The sequence below is a fragment of the Leuciscus leuciscus genome (genome assembly GCF_965113295.1).
Source record: "Leuciscus leuciscus genome assembly, chromosome: 19".
Lineage (NCBI taxonomy): Eukaryota > Metazoa > Chordata > Actinopteri > Cypriniformes > Leuciscidae > Leuciscus > Leuciscus leuciscus.
In genome coordinates, this window is record NC_138743.1 from 18260421 (window position 1) to 18277381 (window position 16961).

General features: G+C 37.5%; 1 protein-coding gene across 1 annotated transcript in view; it reads left to right on the forward strand.

The window, feature by feature from the left end:
- gnpat (glyceronephosphate O-acyltransferase) overlaps positions 1-16673 on the forward strand; it is a 33197-nt gene extending 16524 nt beyond the window's left edge. Inside the window, exons 8-16 of the mRNA XM_082146691.1 lie at positions 4735-4865; positions 5392-5615; positions 8296-8547; positions 8633-8712; positions 8898-9038; positions 11059-11158; positions 11352-11445; positions 13095-13156; positions 14965-16673. Coding sequence (XP_082002817.1) covers positions 4735-4865; positions 5392-5615; positions 8296-8547; positions 8633-8712; positions 8898-9038; positions 11059-11158; positions 11352-11445; positions 13095-13156; positions 14965-15008 — 1128 coding nt within the window. The 3' untranslated portion in view covers positions 15009-16673. The remainder of the gene's footprint in view (positions 1-4734; positions 4866-5391; positions 5616-8295; positions 8548-8632; positions 8713-8897; positions 9039-11058; positions 11159-11351; positions 11446-13094; positions 13157-14964) is intronic.
- Positions 16674-16961: the final 288 nt, after the last annotated feature.

Consider the following 16961-nt stretch of genomic DNA (forward strand, 5'->3'; position numbering starts at 1 on the left):
TTTATGTTTTTACTATTATCTCATTTCATATCATCATAACGAATGGAAACATTTGAAGTAACATAAGATAATCAATATATTTTTCTCTAGCATTGTTACTGAAATCTTTTGGAAGATTTATAGGCTGCTTTGTAAAATAAAATTATTTTATGCAGTACTGCACATAGCTTATGCCTACAAGGCACAACAAATATGGTGTTCTTTATATTATATATTGTTGGAAACATTTGTGTGTGTGTGTATTCTGTGAATTTTAAAAAGCAATTTTAACCAGAAAAATCTAAAATGTATTCCCAAAATCGTGCAGGCCTAGTTTCTCTTGATACCAGTATGTTCACTTTTTTCTCTTCTTTCTCTCTACCAGATGCAACTGAGTCCTGCTGACTTCAACATTCACATGAGTCTCTGTACATGAACATGGTAAAGTGAAAATCAAACACCTTGGAAATGGTATGTACAATGTTTTTAGGAATGGCACAAAGGTCTCTGTCTTTGGATCATTGTTTTCAATGTGCTCTTTTGTCATTTGTTGTGTATTTTTGGATTATGTTGTGTTGTAAATAAATCCAAACAATCTAAAAGCCATTTTTTTTTAAATCTCCTCATTCTTTGTGCAAGGTTGCTCTGAATGACAGGGCCTGATCGCTCCTAATAGGGCAGTTAGGGGAGTGTCTTTGTCTTTCTCAGGTGTTAAAAGCTTACATATTCATGAGATGATCACGCCTCTTCGAATATGGCTTTGTCACACAAAACACGTCTTAGAAATTTTAAATCAATATATTGTCTTATCTGAATGAGCAGTCAGGGTGATTTTCACATAGTTTTGGAGCAAATATTCTAGGCTACGTCATACAATTTTCAAAAGTCTTGTGAAGAAATAATCAGTATGGGTTTCATGGCCTTATATCAGTGACAATTTTTTTTTGTATTTTCACAAACCAAGCATAAATGTCATTATCTCAAAACTACAAACTTTTACATACATGCTGCTGATATATTATTGTAGCAGAGTTTGTGCTGAATACAGTGTAATTAGACTTTAGCCATGAAAATGTCACTAGTAACAGAAAAAAACACAAATGTCAGAGCATATCAGAACACCTCCAGGCCCAGAAAACACCTCAGAGGGTTAAAGCAAGGGGAGTACAATCTTACACTACCAGACTATCGAGGAGGCCTATTGTAAGGCCTACAGGTTCGAATGTCACGGGCGTCAGCCCAGGCAGTGCTTCGGCTCTAAGGGAGCTCTAAGGAGTAACTAATCTGTCTCTACCTGAGCCTGGGTGGTGAAGGGTGATATCATACGAGCTATAGGTAGCAAAGTACTCTAAATAAAGACCCTAACAAGGGGTGTACTATCAGCATGACCCTGAGGACTGTATCAGGGTCGAGGCCCATTGTCTTGTATTTTTACAAGACAGATTTTCCATACTCTACTAAACCCAAGGAAATGGAGGCCACAGTAAGCGGCCAACGACATTTAACCTTAAGACTTGAATCACTTTATTCAATGGGCTCAGCAATTTTAAGGCCTTCCTGGATAAGCTTGATACAATACTTAGCTCTAAAGGGCGGGGGCCTGAGCATACTGCTTCTTACTTTCTAGAAAGAAAAGGCCTAACAACGCCCATGAGATATCTGCATGGGCTTTTTGAAGATAGCCTGCTACCTATGCTGCTATCTACCCTGTAACACCACTAGCATTTTTACACCTAGCGCAAAAAGTGGGCCTTGGCTAGGCGACTCTTGTAGTAAGAGGAGGCCAGTACTAGGAACAACTAGATTTACAGGAAAAATGATCCTGATGAGCTCTAGCTCTAAGGAGCCTACAGTCAAGATACTGAGAGGCTCGAGGCGAGAATGCTCAGCAAAACCGCCACCAATTTCCTAGTTATTAAGCCTAAGCCAGAAATTGAGGCGGCCCCATGAGGGCCGACGCACGAATATGAAGTGACTGAAGTTCAGAGCTATAATCTCAATGACTCTCTAAAGTGAGAGGAGAACTGCTGCTCTAGTATAAGGTGGCTATCAAGGTGGCCCGAAGAAGGCCAACGCTTGACTTTGTAGTTCTATATGGAGCTTGACAGAGTATTGGCCTCAGTAGAATAACTCCCGACAGGGAGGAAGCCATCTCACACAAAAAATGTCTATTTGGTGCTCGGATGAACGGTGGCCTCACTAGAGAATTTTTCCAAACAGCCAACCAGTTCACTACTACAGATTGGCACAACCTGTTATAAAAGCCTGATGACTCTAACTTAAGAGGAGGCCTATGGGAAGGGTATGCATAGCCTACCTATATGGGAACTTCAGGGCCCTAATTTCACCGTCCTATGAAAATCATAACTGTCAGCAGATCAGCCTGGTATGCTTGCAACACAGTCCTTGTGTGCAAGTCATCACCAGCCAGACCCGCCACCACGTATGCCCTGCCATTTAAGGGTGCTGTCATATTTTAGTGACTTAAAAGGCAGGGCCGGAGCACTTAGTGTCGATGCCTCTCCAGCCGTGAGATAGTTTGCGAACATCTCGTCAATTGGGGCATCGACACATACCCGTATTTGCGCATCCCCTCAACATCAGCGTAGTTCACTGATGGCGATTAATGCGCGCTGAATACGTGTTCTTCCATGCCTTTCCGATCTCATTGTGTAGATCCGGCAGGAATGGAAGGCTCACGAGAGCTGGAGCTTTATGGCTGGAAAGAAACCATTCGTGAAGTTTGTCACGAGTGGTCTCTTCCCTCACGCGCTACAACGACAGCTTAGTTTTGAAGCATTGTTGAAGCGCGTTCCATAATACTCAACAGCTTAACATACGCGGTGCAGGGTGGCTGTGAGGGTTTGGGTTGTATATCCTCTTCACCCTCATCAGCCATCTCCTGTTCTCTTGGACTGGTTGTTTTATACACAGCAGAGCACTCGCTGCTGGATCAGAGGATGTTAGAGACAATACACATCCTCATCCTGCAGCTCACTCTCGCGAGTCTCTGAAGGGCGTGAGAGATTAACAACTTTCTCAACCTCCTCAGCAAGCCTCCTCAAAAAAAAACACGATTCTAGTCTCAGCTCTGCTTCAGTGCGAGCGGGACCTGAATCGCCTGGTACAGATGTCTGTCCCTCTTCCCTCGAGAAGAGAGCAGACGAGAGTGGAGTTTTCTCAAGGGAAAAAACTCATAGTGGCACAAGCAGATCCCTCAGGAACTGACCGTGCATGCTCAGAGCCCAAACAATAAACACACAGGTTGTGTGTCATCAAGTATCAATATCTTAGACACGAATGCACACACTTCCTGAAGCGTTTTTCACAAGCCATGATTACCTTTTTGAAGTTTCAGGTTGAAGCGTACAAACAAAACAGTCCCTGAAGATGAAAAAGTAGTTGACATGTTCTCCAGGCTCCCCTTTTATACTTTTGGGTCGCACTAGTGATGATGTCATAGGCTGTCGCCGACCAATAGGATTGCCGTGATAAGATAAGCATTTCAGACACCGGTTCACGCGAAGGCGTTCCCCATAGCGCATTGACGCAGCGAGTTCCATTTCGAAAGGGAACAGATGAATGTATTGACACATTGAAGATATTTCTTTACAAAAGAAAACATCTTTCCATATTTAATTTCTGGAAGCCGGGCTAAATGAGCAAGCACTGTTACTGCATTCAGATATCAAATAAAGACATTAGAGAATACATGAAAAAACCTTTCAGTAATCACACTGTATAACAAAGTAAAATCTCCAGAGAAGTCATTCAACTCATTTGATATTTAGAAGGAAACATTTTGATTAATACCTTGATTATAATCACTCATTACATATACATTGAAGCAGCAGTGCATTCCAGAACCCACACCCTTCAGACTTTAAAAATTTTTTGAAAGAAGTCTCTTATGCTTACCAAGCCTGCATTTATTTGTCAAAAAGTGATAAATACAGTAAAAACAGTAATTTTGTGAAATATTGTTACAATTTAAAATAAACAGTTTTAATATATTTTAAAATGTAATTTATTCCTGTGATCAAAGCTGAATTTTCATCATCATTACTCCAGTCTTCAGTGTCACATGATTCTTCAGAAATAATAATAATATCCTGATTTTCTGCTCAAGAAACATTTCTTATTATTACGTTGAAAACGATTGTGCTGCTTAAAATTTTTGTGGAAAAATTGACACATTTTGTTTTAGATTCGTCGATGAATGGAAAGTAAAAAAAAAAAAAAAATATATATATATATATTTTGTAACAATGTAAGTCTTTTGATCAATTTAATGCATACTTGAATAAATGTATTGAGTATTAATTTATTTAAATTCCAAACTTTTGAATGGTGTGTAAAAATGTTATGTACCTAGAAAGAATAAATCATTTTAATATTTTTCATATAGTGTACAAATGGATGGATATATACTGTATATATATACTCAAAAAATACTAAAATATCTCTATATATAAGCAATATAAGCAAATGTGTATATATATTTATATATCTATATCTATATTTAAGCAAAAAGAGAAGTCTTTTTGTAAAATATGTATAAAGTTTATTTCTATTCTCACCACTTTGGCAAATATTCTTTCCGTGTTTCAGGCATAAATCCTCACTCAATGTTTGTAAATATATGCTTGTTTTGTACTGGAATATATATTTTTTTGGAACATCCAGTCATTTTACTAGAAAGACAGACCTCAGAGTTTTAATTGTTCTGTTTTTGTTGACATCCATTTCTCTCAGGGTCTGTTGAAGGCCCGACGGGTCTTGAGCGAGGACTATGGCAGTATGCATGTGTACTTTGGTCATCCTGTATCTTTGCGCAGTCTGGCAGAGGGAAAAATAAACCGCTCTCAGTACAACCTGCTGCCAAGGTATGACACCTGCAATCAGCCAAAGTTTTTTACTAAAGGTCATTATTCACACAAAGCATTTTGGGTCCCACTTTATATTAGGTGTCTTTTACAACTATGTACAAACATTTAAAACTAACCATTTGATACAATGCACTTATTATGTACATACATGCTTACATTTGTACTTCTATTTAAAAAAAAATCTGCATGTAATTACAGCTGTAATTCATTTCTGTAATTACATCTATAATTTCACTGTTGACCCTTATCTTACATCTTAAAAGAGACTTTAAAAATCGAACCGACCCCAAAATTTTGAATGGTAGTGAATGTCTATATTTATACATTTACATTCAATATTATGTTTATGTGTAGTAGATTAATCTTTATCTAATTTATTGGCAATTTATTACTTTTATTTTCTACAATCAGAGTTCAGCCACAGCAGTTGTTTAGTTGAAGCACCCTGTTCTGTACAAAGTGAAATATCATGTTGAACCTCCCTACTGACTTTAGTGTTTTTTTAATTTTATTTTTTTATCAGGTACATTCCTCAGAAACCCAGCACAGACAATCATGAGTTTTTGAACGACGCTGCATTCCGTCTGGTCCGCATACAGGAGGAGAACATGGTTCTAAAGCCCTGGGTTCTCATCGCCACACTGCTGCTGCAGAACCCTGATGGCATGGACCTCTCCTCTCTCACGGAGCAGACCGACTGGCTTAGGCACCTGGCTCTTGCGTTTGGAGCGTTCTTGGACTGGCCTGGTAAGAGACTAATCACTGGATTTTCCAAAGCTAGTGTGAGAGGTTCATGGCATGTTTGCGATTCAGAGTTTTGAGTCTGAGACACTTAGGGCCCTATCATACACCCGATGCAATGCAACGCCAGGCACGACGCAAGAGTTTTGTTTCGGCCCGATGCCATTATCATTTTCATGTCCTGCACCACGTTGTTTAAAGAGCAAATGCATTTGCGCCCATTTGTGCGACCATGGGCTGGTCTGAAAACAAGGTGTGTTCTGGCGCATTGTTGGCGCGTTGCTGTTTTGTGGAAACTGAAATAGACTGCACCATTGACCAACAAAAACCTGGTCTAAAGTCAATGGTGCTGTCACATTGTCAGTCTGTTTTGATTTCTGTCTTTGTGTTCTGTCTTTCTCCGTCCCCTGCCTGTTTGTTTCTATGGTGTTTGATTGATTGTTTGTTCAGTTCAGGTGTGTCTTGTGTCTTTTTCAGTTCTGTCTATGTAAACCCTGTGTTCTGTCTGGTTCTTTGTCAGTTATTAACGTTACTTGTTTTGGTTGTTCTGTTCCCGATCTTGTCCCTGAGTGTCCGTTTGTTAAAGTTTGAGTTTGTTTTTTGTTTAATAAAGCTGCTGCACGTAGATCCTGCTTCCTCCATCTCTGCAACTGGTTGTAACAGGCGCAGTATTTTTTTTGTTATTTAAAGAGCGCATCAGTAATATGCGCCTATAGGCTGGTCCACAGTGCGCGTACACTTTGTCCCATAGATGGTGTGCGCGTTTTAACCTCGCGCACAACTGAGCCATTTCCTCTCTAGAGAAGCTTTCAGTTTTTCCGCTTGCAAATTCTGCCATGTAAATAGCAATCCGCCATGGCGCGAGCGCAACTGGCTTTTAAAGGGAATGGGAGATGAGACTCTGGTTGGTTTATTGCACGTCACGCCCAAAACACACCCATTACTCATTAAAGGGGTCATATAATGCCATTTTTGTACAAGTTAATATGATTCTTTAGGGTCTAAATTAAAAGTTTGTAATATACTTTAATTCAAAATTCTCATTAGTATTGTAAGAAAACACAAATTTTACCTGGTCGAAAACAGCTCTGTTTTAAGCACGCCGTTTAAGTGCATGTGTCTTTAAATGATAATGAGCTTTGCTCACCCCGCCCCTGTTCTGTGCGTACACCGTTTGTAACGCAATAACACAATAACCATAACGCGTTGTTCATTATAAACGTGGGATTATGAATTATATTGAGAACATCATACATAGAAAACATGCCGTAATGTACCCTGAGTGTAAACAGCCGCATTCATCGTGAAGCGTGCAAGCGATTTGCAAAGATTAATATAAATATTAATATAAAGGTTGATAAAACGTTACACTCACTTCAGTTATTCTGGAGGTTCAGCAGGAACACGAATAGTTGGTACCGATCCTTTTTTCAGGAGCAGCTTCTTAGCAAAACCAGCTTTATAACGTTACTGACCCTCGTTTGTAAAGCAGGCTGGTGAAATGATTCGCACAAACATGAAAGCATTGACGTTGATCGTGGGGAATATTCCCTTCGAAAACAAACTCAGCCACTGCGTCTTCAGCGGTTCGGATCAAAATGTTGCTGTGTTCGTTATTACACCCAAGAACAGAACACCACAATCGCTTAGACGCCATTCTGCTCATAGACAGTGCTCCAACGTTTCAACAATGACCGCGCCGGTCCGCGCAGACTATGATTGACAGCTCGCTCACGAGCGAGGGCGGGTCTGTGTTGAAACGCTGCTGTCAATGAACAATCGTGGGAGGGGCGTCGATTTTGTGACGTCACAAAATCGAACGTCTTGATTTGAGACAGGGGAAAACATATGAAGATAAAAAAAAAAACACTGGATGGATTTTTATCATTTTATGATGGTTGTGTACAGGCACTGCCAACACACATTTCAGTACAATCAACTTGTAAAAGTGCATGTACCATTATATGACCCCTTTAAGAGAATAGGGACAACCCTTTTAGACCATGCGCCGGGTGCGCCGACCATTTTTCTGTCGTTAAACTAGCAAAAGTGGATTCGGACACGCCATAACGCCATGCGCTCAGATCGTTAAAATAGGGCCCTTAACAGGATAGTTCACCCAAAAATGCACCATTGACTTCCATAGTATTATTTTTTAAATATTTTTTTTATATATTATGGAAGTCAGTGGTGCCCCACAACTGTTTAGTCACCAACATTCTTCAAAATATCTTCTTTTATGTTCAACAGAACAAAGAAATTCATACATGTTATAAACAAACATTAGTTATTGCATTATAAACAAACACGAATTAACAATCAACAACAGTATATACAAATTGCATTGAATAAATGTTCTCTCTGATTGTTAACCAAAAGTCCTAAATTAAATCATTTCAAATATTTTATTACATACAGGCAAACTATTTGCATCATTGAATAAAGATCTCTAAATTTGAAAGTTTAGCCGTCAGAAATTGTATCCGATTATCATATCATATTCTTCAGATTTTCTCAGAATGGCAAAAATGATCATGCATATCTCCAGGATATGCAGAATCTGCTTAGATAAAGGAAATGCGCTTGATGAATAATTCATTGCAGAGAAATCCAATAGCTTTATGGTAGCTTACTTGACCTTAATTTGAACAATCCTCAATAATATGATCTCTCTGTCTCTCTGTAGACCACGCTTCCTGCAGTGAAGTCATCGGCTGTAGTTTAGCTCTGCACAGACACCTGTTGACTGTGTCCGCGGGACACGTTCAGCTGAGCGTCACGGAGGCGCTGGAGGTCGAGACCACACCAGAGGAAGCCGTGTTTCACCGAGCCGTCGTTGTGCTCTCTTGTGCCTCCTACAGGAACCAGATCCTCCACGTGTTTCTGAGACCGGCTCTGTTAGCAGTGGCCATGCAAAGCGCAAACTCCAATAGAAAAGGTGTGAGAGATATCAATTGCATACATGTTTTTACTTGTTTTACTCTTGATTAGTGTTACCAATCATAGAGTAATTTCTGTTCTAGATGACATCTACAGTTGTTTCAGCTTCCTGAGGAATATGTTCTCCAATGAATTTATTCTTTGCCCTGGGGACTCGGTTCAGGTTCGGGCACATTCACAACCTTTTTTTTTTTTTTTTTTTGCAGTTTAAACATTAAGAATCCTTTAAAACCAAATTGTGGCTCTCTGATGTGAAACCAAATCAAATTACGTACGTCTCACCTCTAGTCTAGTTAGAAAAGTGTTTCTAAGACATATTATTGTATTTATGTGTGTGTGTTTTTGTAGGACTTTGAGGAAGCGTGTTATTTGCTCATAAAGCGTGGAGTGTTGCAGGTATTGGAGCATGAGATTGTGATGTCAGCGAGCGGTCACAGCACCCTCGCTTTCCTGTGTGCAGCTCTGGACCCCTTCCTGCAAGGATACCAGGTGACACCTTGCACACGATGTGCAAATGTACACTACCATTTAAAGTTTTGCGGTCTGTAAAAAAAAAAAAAAAATTCAGCAAGGGTGAATTCAATTGAACAAAAGTAATTTACATATTAAAGTATATTCAAATACAAAACAGTTATTTTAAATTTGTAATAATATTTCACAATATTACTGCTTTTGTTGTATTTTTTTTTATCAAATTAATGTAGCCTTGGTCTGAACATAAGAGACTTCTTTCAAAAACATAAAAAATCTTACTGACTTAAAATGTTGAATAGTAGCATACATTATAGTCTGGTGAAATGTTTCCATTCATAGTTATGTGAATAAAGCATCGTTTCCATTCCATATGTTCAAGAGAACAAAATCGTCACTTCCTGGGAAATTGTGCAAAATATCTGTAATGAAAATGTAAGTTGCTGCAATCGAGGAAGCCAATGTGGCTCCTTTTTCCTACATCATGTAGGGCCCTATGATTTCCGCGATACGAAAAAAAGTGGACGAAATCACGGAATTCAGTGATAAAAATTGAATTTTATGTATAAAGCAGAATGTCACAGAATTTGTCAAATCTTGGATGAATAAATCAAAGTAGGTCAGGACACTTCAATCAAATTGCGATATGGACTGATGTCTGTGAATATTAAGCTGCAAGAAGACCATTTAAATATGAATCCTGCATTCTGTGTGTCTCTGTGTGAATCAATGGTGCAGAGATGCTTTAAGCACTTGTGCCGTCTCCAGAGCTGCTCAGAGTCATTTCATGAGCATTTTACTGTTTCATTTGATAAAACGTATCTAAAACGTATCATAAACATACAGAAACTTAAGTTCATCACGGCAACCCGTCAAAATATTGCAATAAACGCTGTCACGTTCAGCATTTGGTGGCGGATGCCTGATGCTTGATGGTGCAATCGTGTGAGATGGTTCTGGGAGGTCATTATACCAAAGCATATTGATGACAGATTTTGCACAGCAGATGTTGTGCTTTGTCATTCTGAAATGCCTGAGCCAATGAAAGTGGTCAACTGGTTAGTCCAGTTCTCTAATCGCATCCTCTGTTGAGGCAAAGTTTATTGTTGCGCTTTGAGAGATTTATTCGGTAAATGTGTTTCCATTATAGTTTCCATGCAGCTTTTTTAATGCAATATCCCAAAATTTGCATACAAATAGGTGGATGGAAACAGCTAGCGAGTTGTCTGTGGGAATAGTTAAAGGACAAGTTCGGTATTTTACACTTAAAGCCCTGTTTACAGATCGTTTCTGATGAAATAGAACTGTTAAGATAAAAATTTGGACACATGCTGCTGTCCCGAGAATTTTAGGTTTCTTTCGCTTTCCCCCCCCACCTCCAGAATGGCTGCATATGGGCACTGGAACAATCCTTCCTAAAAACGCATTCAACTTTCGTTTACAAAGACGTGAAACTCACCGAGTGGTCAGGGGTGTTCACTGATATGCTCACACAAAAATCGCTGCAAAAGATGCTTTCAAACAGGTGTTTTACCATTCGTTGAGAGCTTGAATAATAGACACTCCAGCCCAGTTGGTGGCGGAGTAATAGTGTACCTCACAGCACATCCAATACATGGACATCCAATACAAGTCAATGGAGTTGGACAAAAACTACGATAAAACCTGTTGGAAAGCATCTTTTGCAGCGATTTTTGTGTGAGCATATCAGTGAACACCCCTGACCACTCGGTGAGTTTCACGTCTTTGTAAACGAAAGTTGAATGCGTTTTTAGGAAGGATTGTTCCAGTGCCCATATGCAGAAACCTAAAATTCTCGGGACAGCAGCATGTGTCCACATTTTAATCTTAACCATTCTATTTCATCAGAAACGATCTGTAAACAGGGCTTTAAGTGTAAAATACCGAACTTGTCCTTTAACTAGTTGTTCCTGTATAATTTTGCTTATTTCTTAAGGGGTTTTCACATAGAACACCAATCTTGGGTTCAGAAATTGGTATTGCAGGTCATATTAAGTTTGTGTGTGTCTTTGTGCAGGTGGTGTGTCGCTATCTGTGTGAGGAGACTAATGAGAACCTGACGGAGAAGGAGTTTGTTCCCGCTGTGAGGAACTTTGCACTGAATCTCATCTTAGCAGGTAACACAGGGTTGACAGTGTTTTGGCTGTTTACATATCAGGTCCTGTTTACACTTGGTATTGACATCCATCGCAGGTGATCTGATTATGCATCTCCTGTGCTGTGTATGCTTGTGATTAGATTTCGTAGTTGTGAAATTGTCTCAGAGTTTAAATCTTCTGTTTTCCCTCTGTTTTGTCACCGTGGCATCAGGCCGTCTGAAGTGTTATGAAGCTTTATCCTCAGACCTGCAGAAGAACACTCTAGCAGCTCTCTTGAGGCTCAAAGCCGTGCGGAAGGTCAAAGTGTAAGTCCTTCTTCATATAGTCTTTAGGGCTGGGTGAAAATATTGATGTCTCGATTTTAATTGATTTTCATTTTGATGAACCGATATCGATTACTAAACCTCTGCTTAGTTAATCAAATATACAGTATAATTGCAATGCCTTAGCCGTTTAACGAGTGTCCAGATGTAGTCTCGGATGAAAGCCTTGATGGTTTAATAGGTCGATGGTGGTGAAGTTGCAGTCAGGTTCTTCCAGGTTGAGTAAAGAATGACGAACTTCAGTGATGTTAGTCTGTGACAGTTGTTGTTGGAAGAGTCCTCTCTCCCGAGTGGAAAGGTACAACATGGCTTGTAACTTTGAGGGCCCGCCTATGTGGGGAGGTCCCACGGCATCACGATAGGACTGGATGTCTCCACTCTTTTCCCACAAGAACGAATCAAAGAAGAGGCAGGGTCACTGAGATAGTGGCCTTTTAACTTCTGCAGAGGTCACACCTCTTGAGTTGGCTTGACCAATGAAAGAGGTGTAATTTCAAGCGGGAAACATTTCTTTGTTTGGAGGCTGACTCATTTGCATGATTGGAGTGAGCTGGAAATTTTGTGTCCCTTTATACTCTGATTAATATAACTAGCATACAATGCACATTATGAGGAGGATATCATTTTGACATGAAACATAAGGTTAATATCTACCTACCGATAAGGTTACAGTATCTAATAATTCTATCATAAGGCATGCATAAAACGGTATACAATACAAGAGACAATATACAAAACAGTACTAATACACACATTGTCATGCACAATATGCATGTTCATTCATAGAAAAGTTAATTGAATTAATGGAGAGAAGTCCTTTTTATGGGCATTACAGACGTATATGAGTTTCAATAGGGTATGAGGTGCTACATCTGGGGTTAGCTGCAGTTCGGGGGAAGTTACATAAAACTCCACCTCATGGTTTGCTTTTTGGGTGAGGGGTATTGTGGATTATGTGTTAAATGTAACAAATAATTGTGTCCGATCTGTCTCAGGGGCCGTTTACATGATGCCGTTTTTAATTAAAAATGGAAACCTTTTATGTGTTTTGGCCATTCGTTTACACAACAACAGCGTTTTGGCGGACGTTGTCGTCTGTACATAAAAAATCGCAAAGGTACATCGTTGTCGTGTCTATAGCTCGATAGTTAGCTAGAAAAATTAACTCCTGAGAGGAGCATTTTGCAAAGTATAAACACTATTGTGCAAATTCATACCATTTTTTTGTCTTTCAATATTTAATTAGTTTGAATAAATCCATCATGAAAACAAGTTACGACAACCACCGTTTAAATGTTTTAAACATAATTTTGTTACTAAAAAGTTATTATTATAATGTTATTACTATAAAAACTGCCTTATATGTTGTTGTTAATTTTAACCTATAATATTATAGTAATGTACCTACTGACAGGGTACCTACTGTATAGTTTACAGCATTAGTTGATAGATTTTTTTTACTTTGAGGAAAATTTGACATGTGTACCTGATATATATCCAAATGTATCAAAATCGAATTGAATTGTGAAATTTGTGTCAATGCCCAGCCCTAATAGTGTTTATTTCATTAGATATGTAATGGGATTTTGAAATGTTATGGTTGTTAAACTGAACTGAACTGTCTCTCACAGAGGAGATCAGGTGACGTTGAAGGTGAACAAGATTGCAGTGAACTCACTGGAGGATATGCTGGGTAAGAGTGATGTCATCAAAATAGCTTGTGTTCAAGTTTGGCAATGTTTGAATATTCACATTCTAACATAATAATCTAAATATATCTGTAGAATATAGTATGTACAGTATACTGTGCCTAGTAAGTTGCGTGGATCATGTACAGTGCTACATTTGGCAATAACAAGCATACTAATGCATACTAATGCATTATCCCATAATGCAATGTGGTCGACATCCAGTGTGATGAATGGATGGGAAGTAAATTCAGTAGTGACTTTTGAAATCTCTTTCTTGACTTATTTATGTGTCATTTTATCACACTGTTAAATATATTTTTTTTTACACCAAATAAAAAAATAATAAGAAAAGGTTATTTTATATTTTTGAGATATGTGTACAGCACTTAAACATCCATGTCATGAAGTCATTTAACAACAAATGTAGCATACCAATGTTTGAAATGTTTATCGTGGAATACTTTCTTGTTGTACCATCATGTTGTTTTTATTAACTAAACCTAAAAGTAGAAAAACAAATAATATGTTTTTAGTAATTAAAATATGAGCTACAATAAAATAAAATATAATTGTTAGATAAAACCCTTTTTTTTTTAAATGTTGCCTATCTGAAATAAAATAAGTTAGAAGTTGAAGGACTAAAAAAATGACTTAATCTAAAATTTTTTAATAAATTAAAGCTAAATAGAAAAAATTATAAAAATGTTAAAAGCACATACAATTACTAAAACTTAATATAAAAATATATATTTGTAATATAATATGAAAATATAAAAATAAAAATATTAATATATATTATAATAATATATGAATAATGCTAAAATAATTTAAATAATAGTAATATCAATATTCAGGGCGAACAGTGCAGTATACTAGGATTTCTATTTTGAACAAAGTCTCTGTATATCGGCTCAGTATATAGACTCAATTTATACACATGAATGTGAATTTCCAAAATATTTTTAGAAACAATTTACTAAAACTTTATCTACTAATGTTTTAAGAACTGCATTACAGTTTAGAGATTACACTTGTATTTGTTTAGAAATAAAACATGATTTTAAACAGTCAGCCAGAAACCAGATAAGATTTTTTTTTTATATTTGAAATAAACAAAATGTATAACAGTTAAACTGTTGGACCCAGGAAAACTTATTTTATAAGAGATGTATGTATATTAAAAAAAGTTTTGTCTTTTTTTCTCAAAATTGAACTTTATTAAATGTTTGTATTTATTATGTTGTTTGTATAGAATAGCATGTGAATTTGATATGGCAATACTTAAATACATCAACAACTAAATATATAACAGGTAAAATGTAAACCAGTCAACGCACGCATTTATTTACAAATTAAATCATTAGAAAGCAATTACAGATAAAGTAAATTATAGTAAATCGAGAGACTTTCTTTTTAGAGAGGATTTATATGAATGGAAGTAAAGCTGTGCAACTGACGCTGGTAGGTCACATGACCGTAACAACATGGCGGATTTAGACCGTACCGTCCGTATTTCATTCATACTATATAGAACGTGCTTTTTTATCCATCGCGAAGTCCAAATTCAAATGTAGTTCCTACTCAGACCGTACGTGATTTCGGATTTCGAAATTCCGTCAATAGCTAGGAAAGAGTTAAGAAGTAAAGTTTTACATTTTCAGTCACAGAATTCGTTTGTGTTCCTCATTTTACACTGTGACCCAGTTCTTGTTGTGTTGCTGTGCCGTACTGCCATGACCTCCAGCTTCTCTGTTTGATTTTACAGCTCCGCTCATCTTAACTTGTTTACTTGTCTTTTCCTCTGTCACAGGAGGTAAAATTCCTTCCCAGAAGCCCGTCCTCGCTCGACTGTAGTCGTACATGTACAAGTCTCTGGAGGGCCGAACCAAACTAAACTGCCTTCATTAGCATAATGCCAAATTTTGCAAGGTGGCACGGCTTCGCTGACTACAAAGGTTACCTGTCATCGAGCTTTAAAGGGACGTCACGGGTTTGCCATCTGGGACGCTAGAAGCACTCTTTTTATCTCTCTCCCTCTTCCACAAACTCGACAGCAGGTTTCCGTGTCTGTGATCGGCCGACATCTTTTATGTCTTTATCAGACGAGGTTTAAACTGCTCTGATGTTGCCATGCGTATGATGACAGCGACACTTTTGATGTTTTTTTATTCCCGTTTGAACATCCTGTTACTGCCGTTTGCGCTCGTTTTAATCCATGTCAGCACTAAAGAGCCTTGGCTTTGATTTGAAACACTGTTACTGTTTATTCTCACTAGATTTTTGTCGGCTCGGTTTTCTTTTCTCCATGGTTTGTTTGATTTGAATTATTTTCTTTTGCTCTCTAGATATGGACAGGTTTTTTTTTTTTTTTTGTTGCCTTTGCTATGGATTGAGTTTTTTAGGGATCATGTTACAAAAATAGGTCAATCAAAAGTATGTTAACTCATTCAGAGCTAAAGAAAAAATTTAAAAGTGAGTGTCTGCTCTCATAAGGGAAGCTGTTAGTGTTCTAATGAGCCAAGTATGGAGACTTTTCATTGCCATAACAGTGTTTACGTGCCTCTTGTAAACTAAACCGCTTTTCTGCTAATACAAAATAATGCATAGTGAAACGATATGTTTTTAGACATATCACTGCATTGTTTGCATATTTCACACTGTCTTTCAGTAATTCTTATGATAAAATATATGTATGTATGTATATATATATATATATATATATATATATATATATATTAAAAAGGACCAGACGATACAGAGGCATGTCGCACTTGACATCAGGAATGGCGTCAAACTGCTGAATCTCTGTTCTCTCTATTCTGAAAACCCCTGTAATGTTTTATTTCGAAGTATTACATCCATTTTTCAGAATTAATGAATTAAGAATTAGGTCGTACTGACCCAGATCACAAAGATAAGCTTTTAAAATGGTGTGAAGTTGATGCATGTCAGTTTTGGTTTCCTGCCTTTGAATTTTCACACTGCGACCTAAAACTGAACTATATACAAAGTTTAGATACATTTATGTGCTGCACAGCAGGCTTTCTAGAAAAAAACAAAAAAACATATTGTGGGGATTTGAATGGAAATTCAGGTATATTTTCTATCCCATATTTTGGACTGATCATCAGACATTATCTGTCTGTGGTCACCGCATGGATGATGCAACTATAAAACTCAAGCCATATAAAGCCATAGCGCTTATCCGCCCTGGGTTTGGGTTGATTCTTGCACAATTCATCAAATTAAGTAAAAAAAAAAAGCTGAAACCATATTTATGTTTACATTGACAAGCAGCTTTTTACATAATTAGATGAATTTGTCTTTGTGAATTGAAAGGGCATTGATTGACAGAATCTGTAGAAATCACTCCTTTGACTTTTGGACATTTTATATCTATATTGATTGTGTGTATTTCTAATAATGTTAATATTGTGATTGAACAGTGATTGTGTCTGATAAATTTAGAAGAAATGGCACTAAAGACTAAATATGCATTAAAGCTGAGTAAAACGTGAATGCTGACCGTGTTGTGTGTTTTTATAATCTGTATGATTAATAATTTGGGTTCTCTAGTCGTTTTATTTGATTTTTTAAAGTCCCCCTGAGGTGAAAATCACATTTTTAATGTTGTTTATATGTGTATGTGTTGTTTTTAATATGCTTTAAGACAAACCATGTGCAAATTCATCAGTCAACACCATTGCTGAGTATTTTCTTTAAAACTGCAGTGAACCAATGACAGTCTCAAAATTGCGGTTTGAAATCGCTGGTGTTTCTGACGTCACAAATTACCTTGTAACCAAT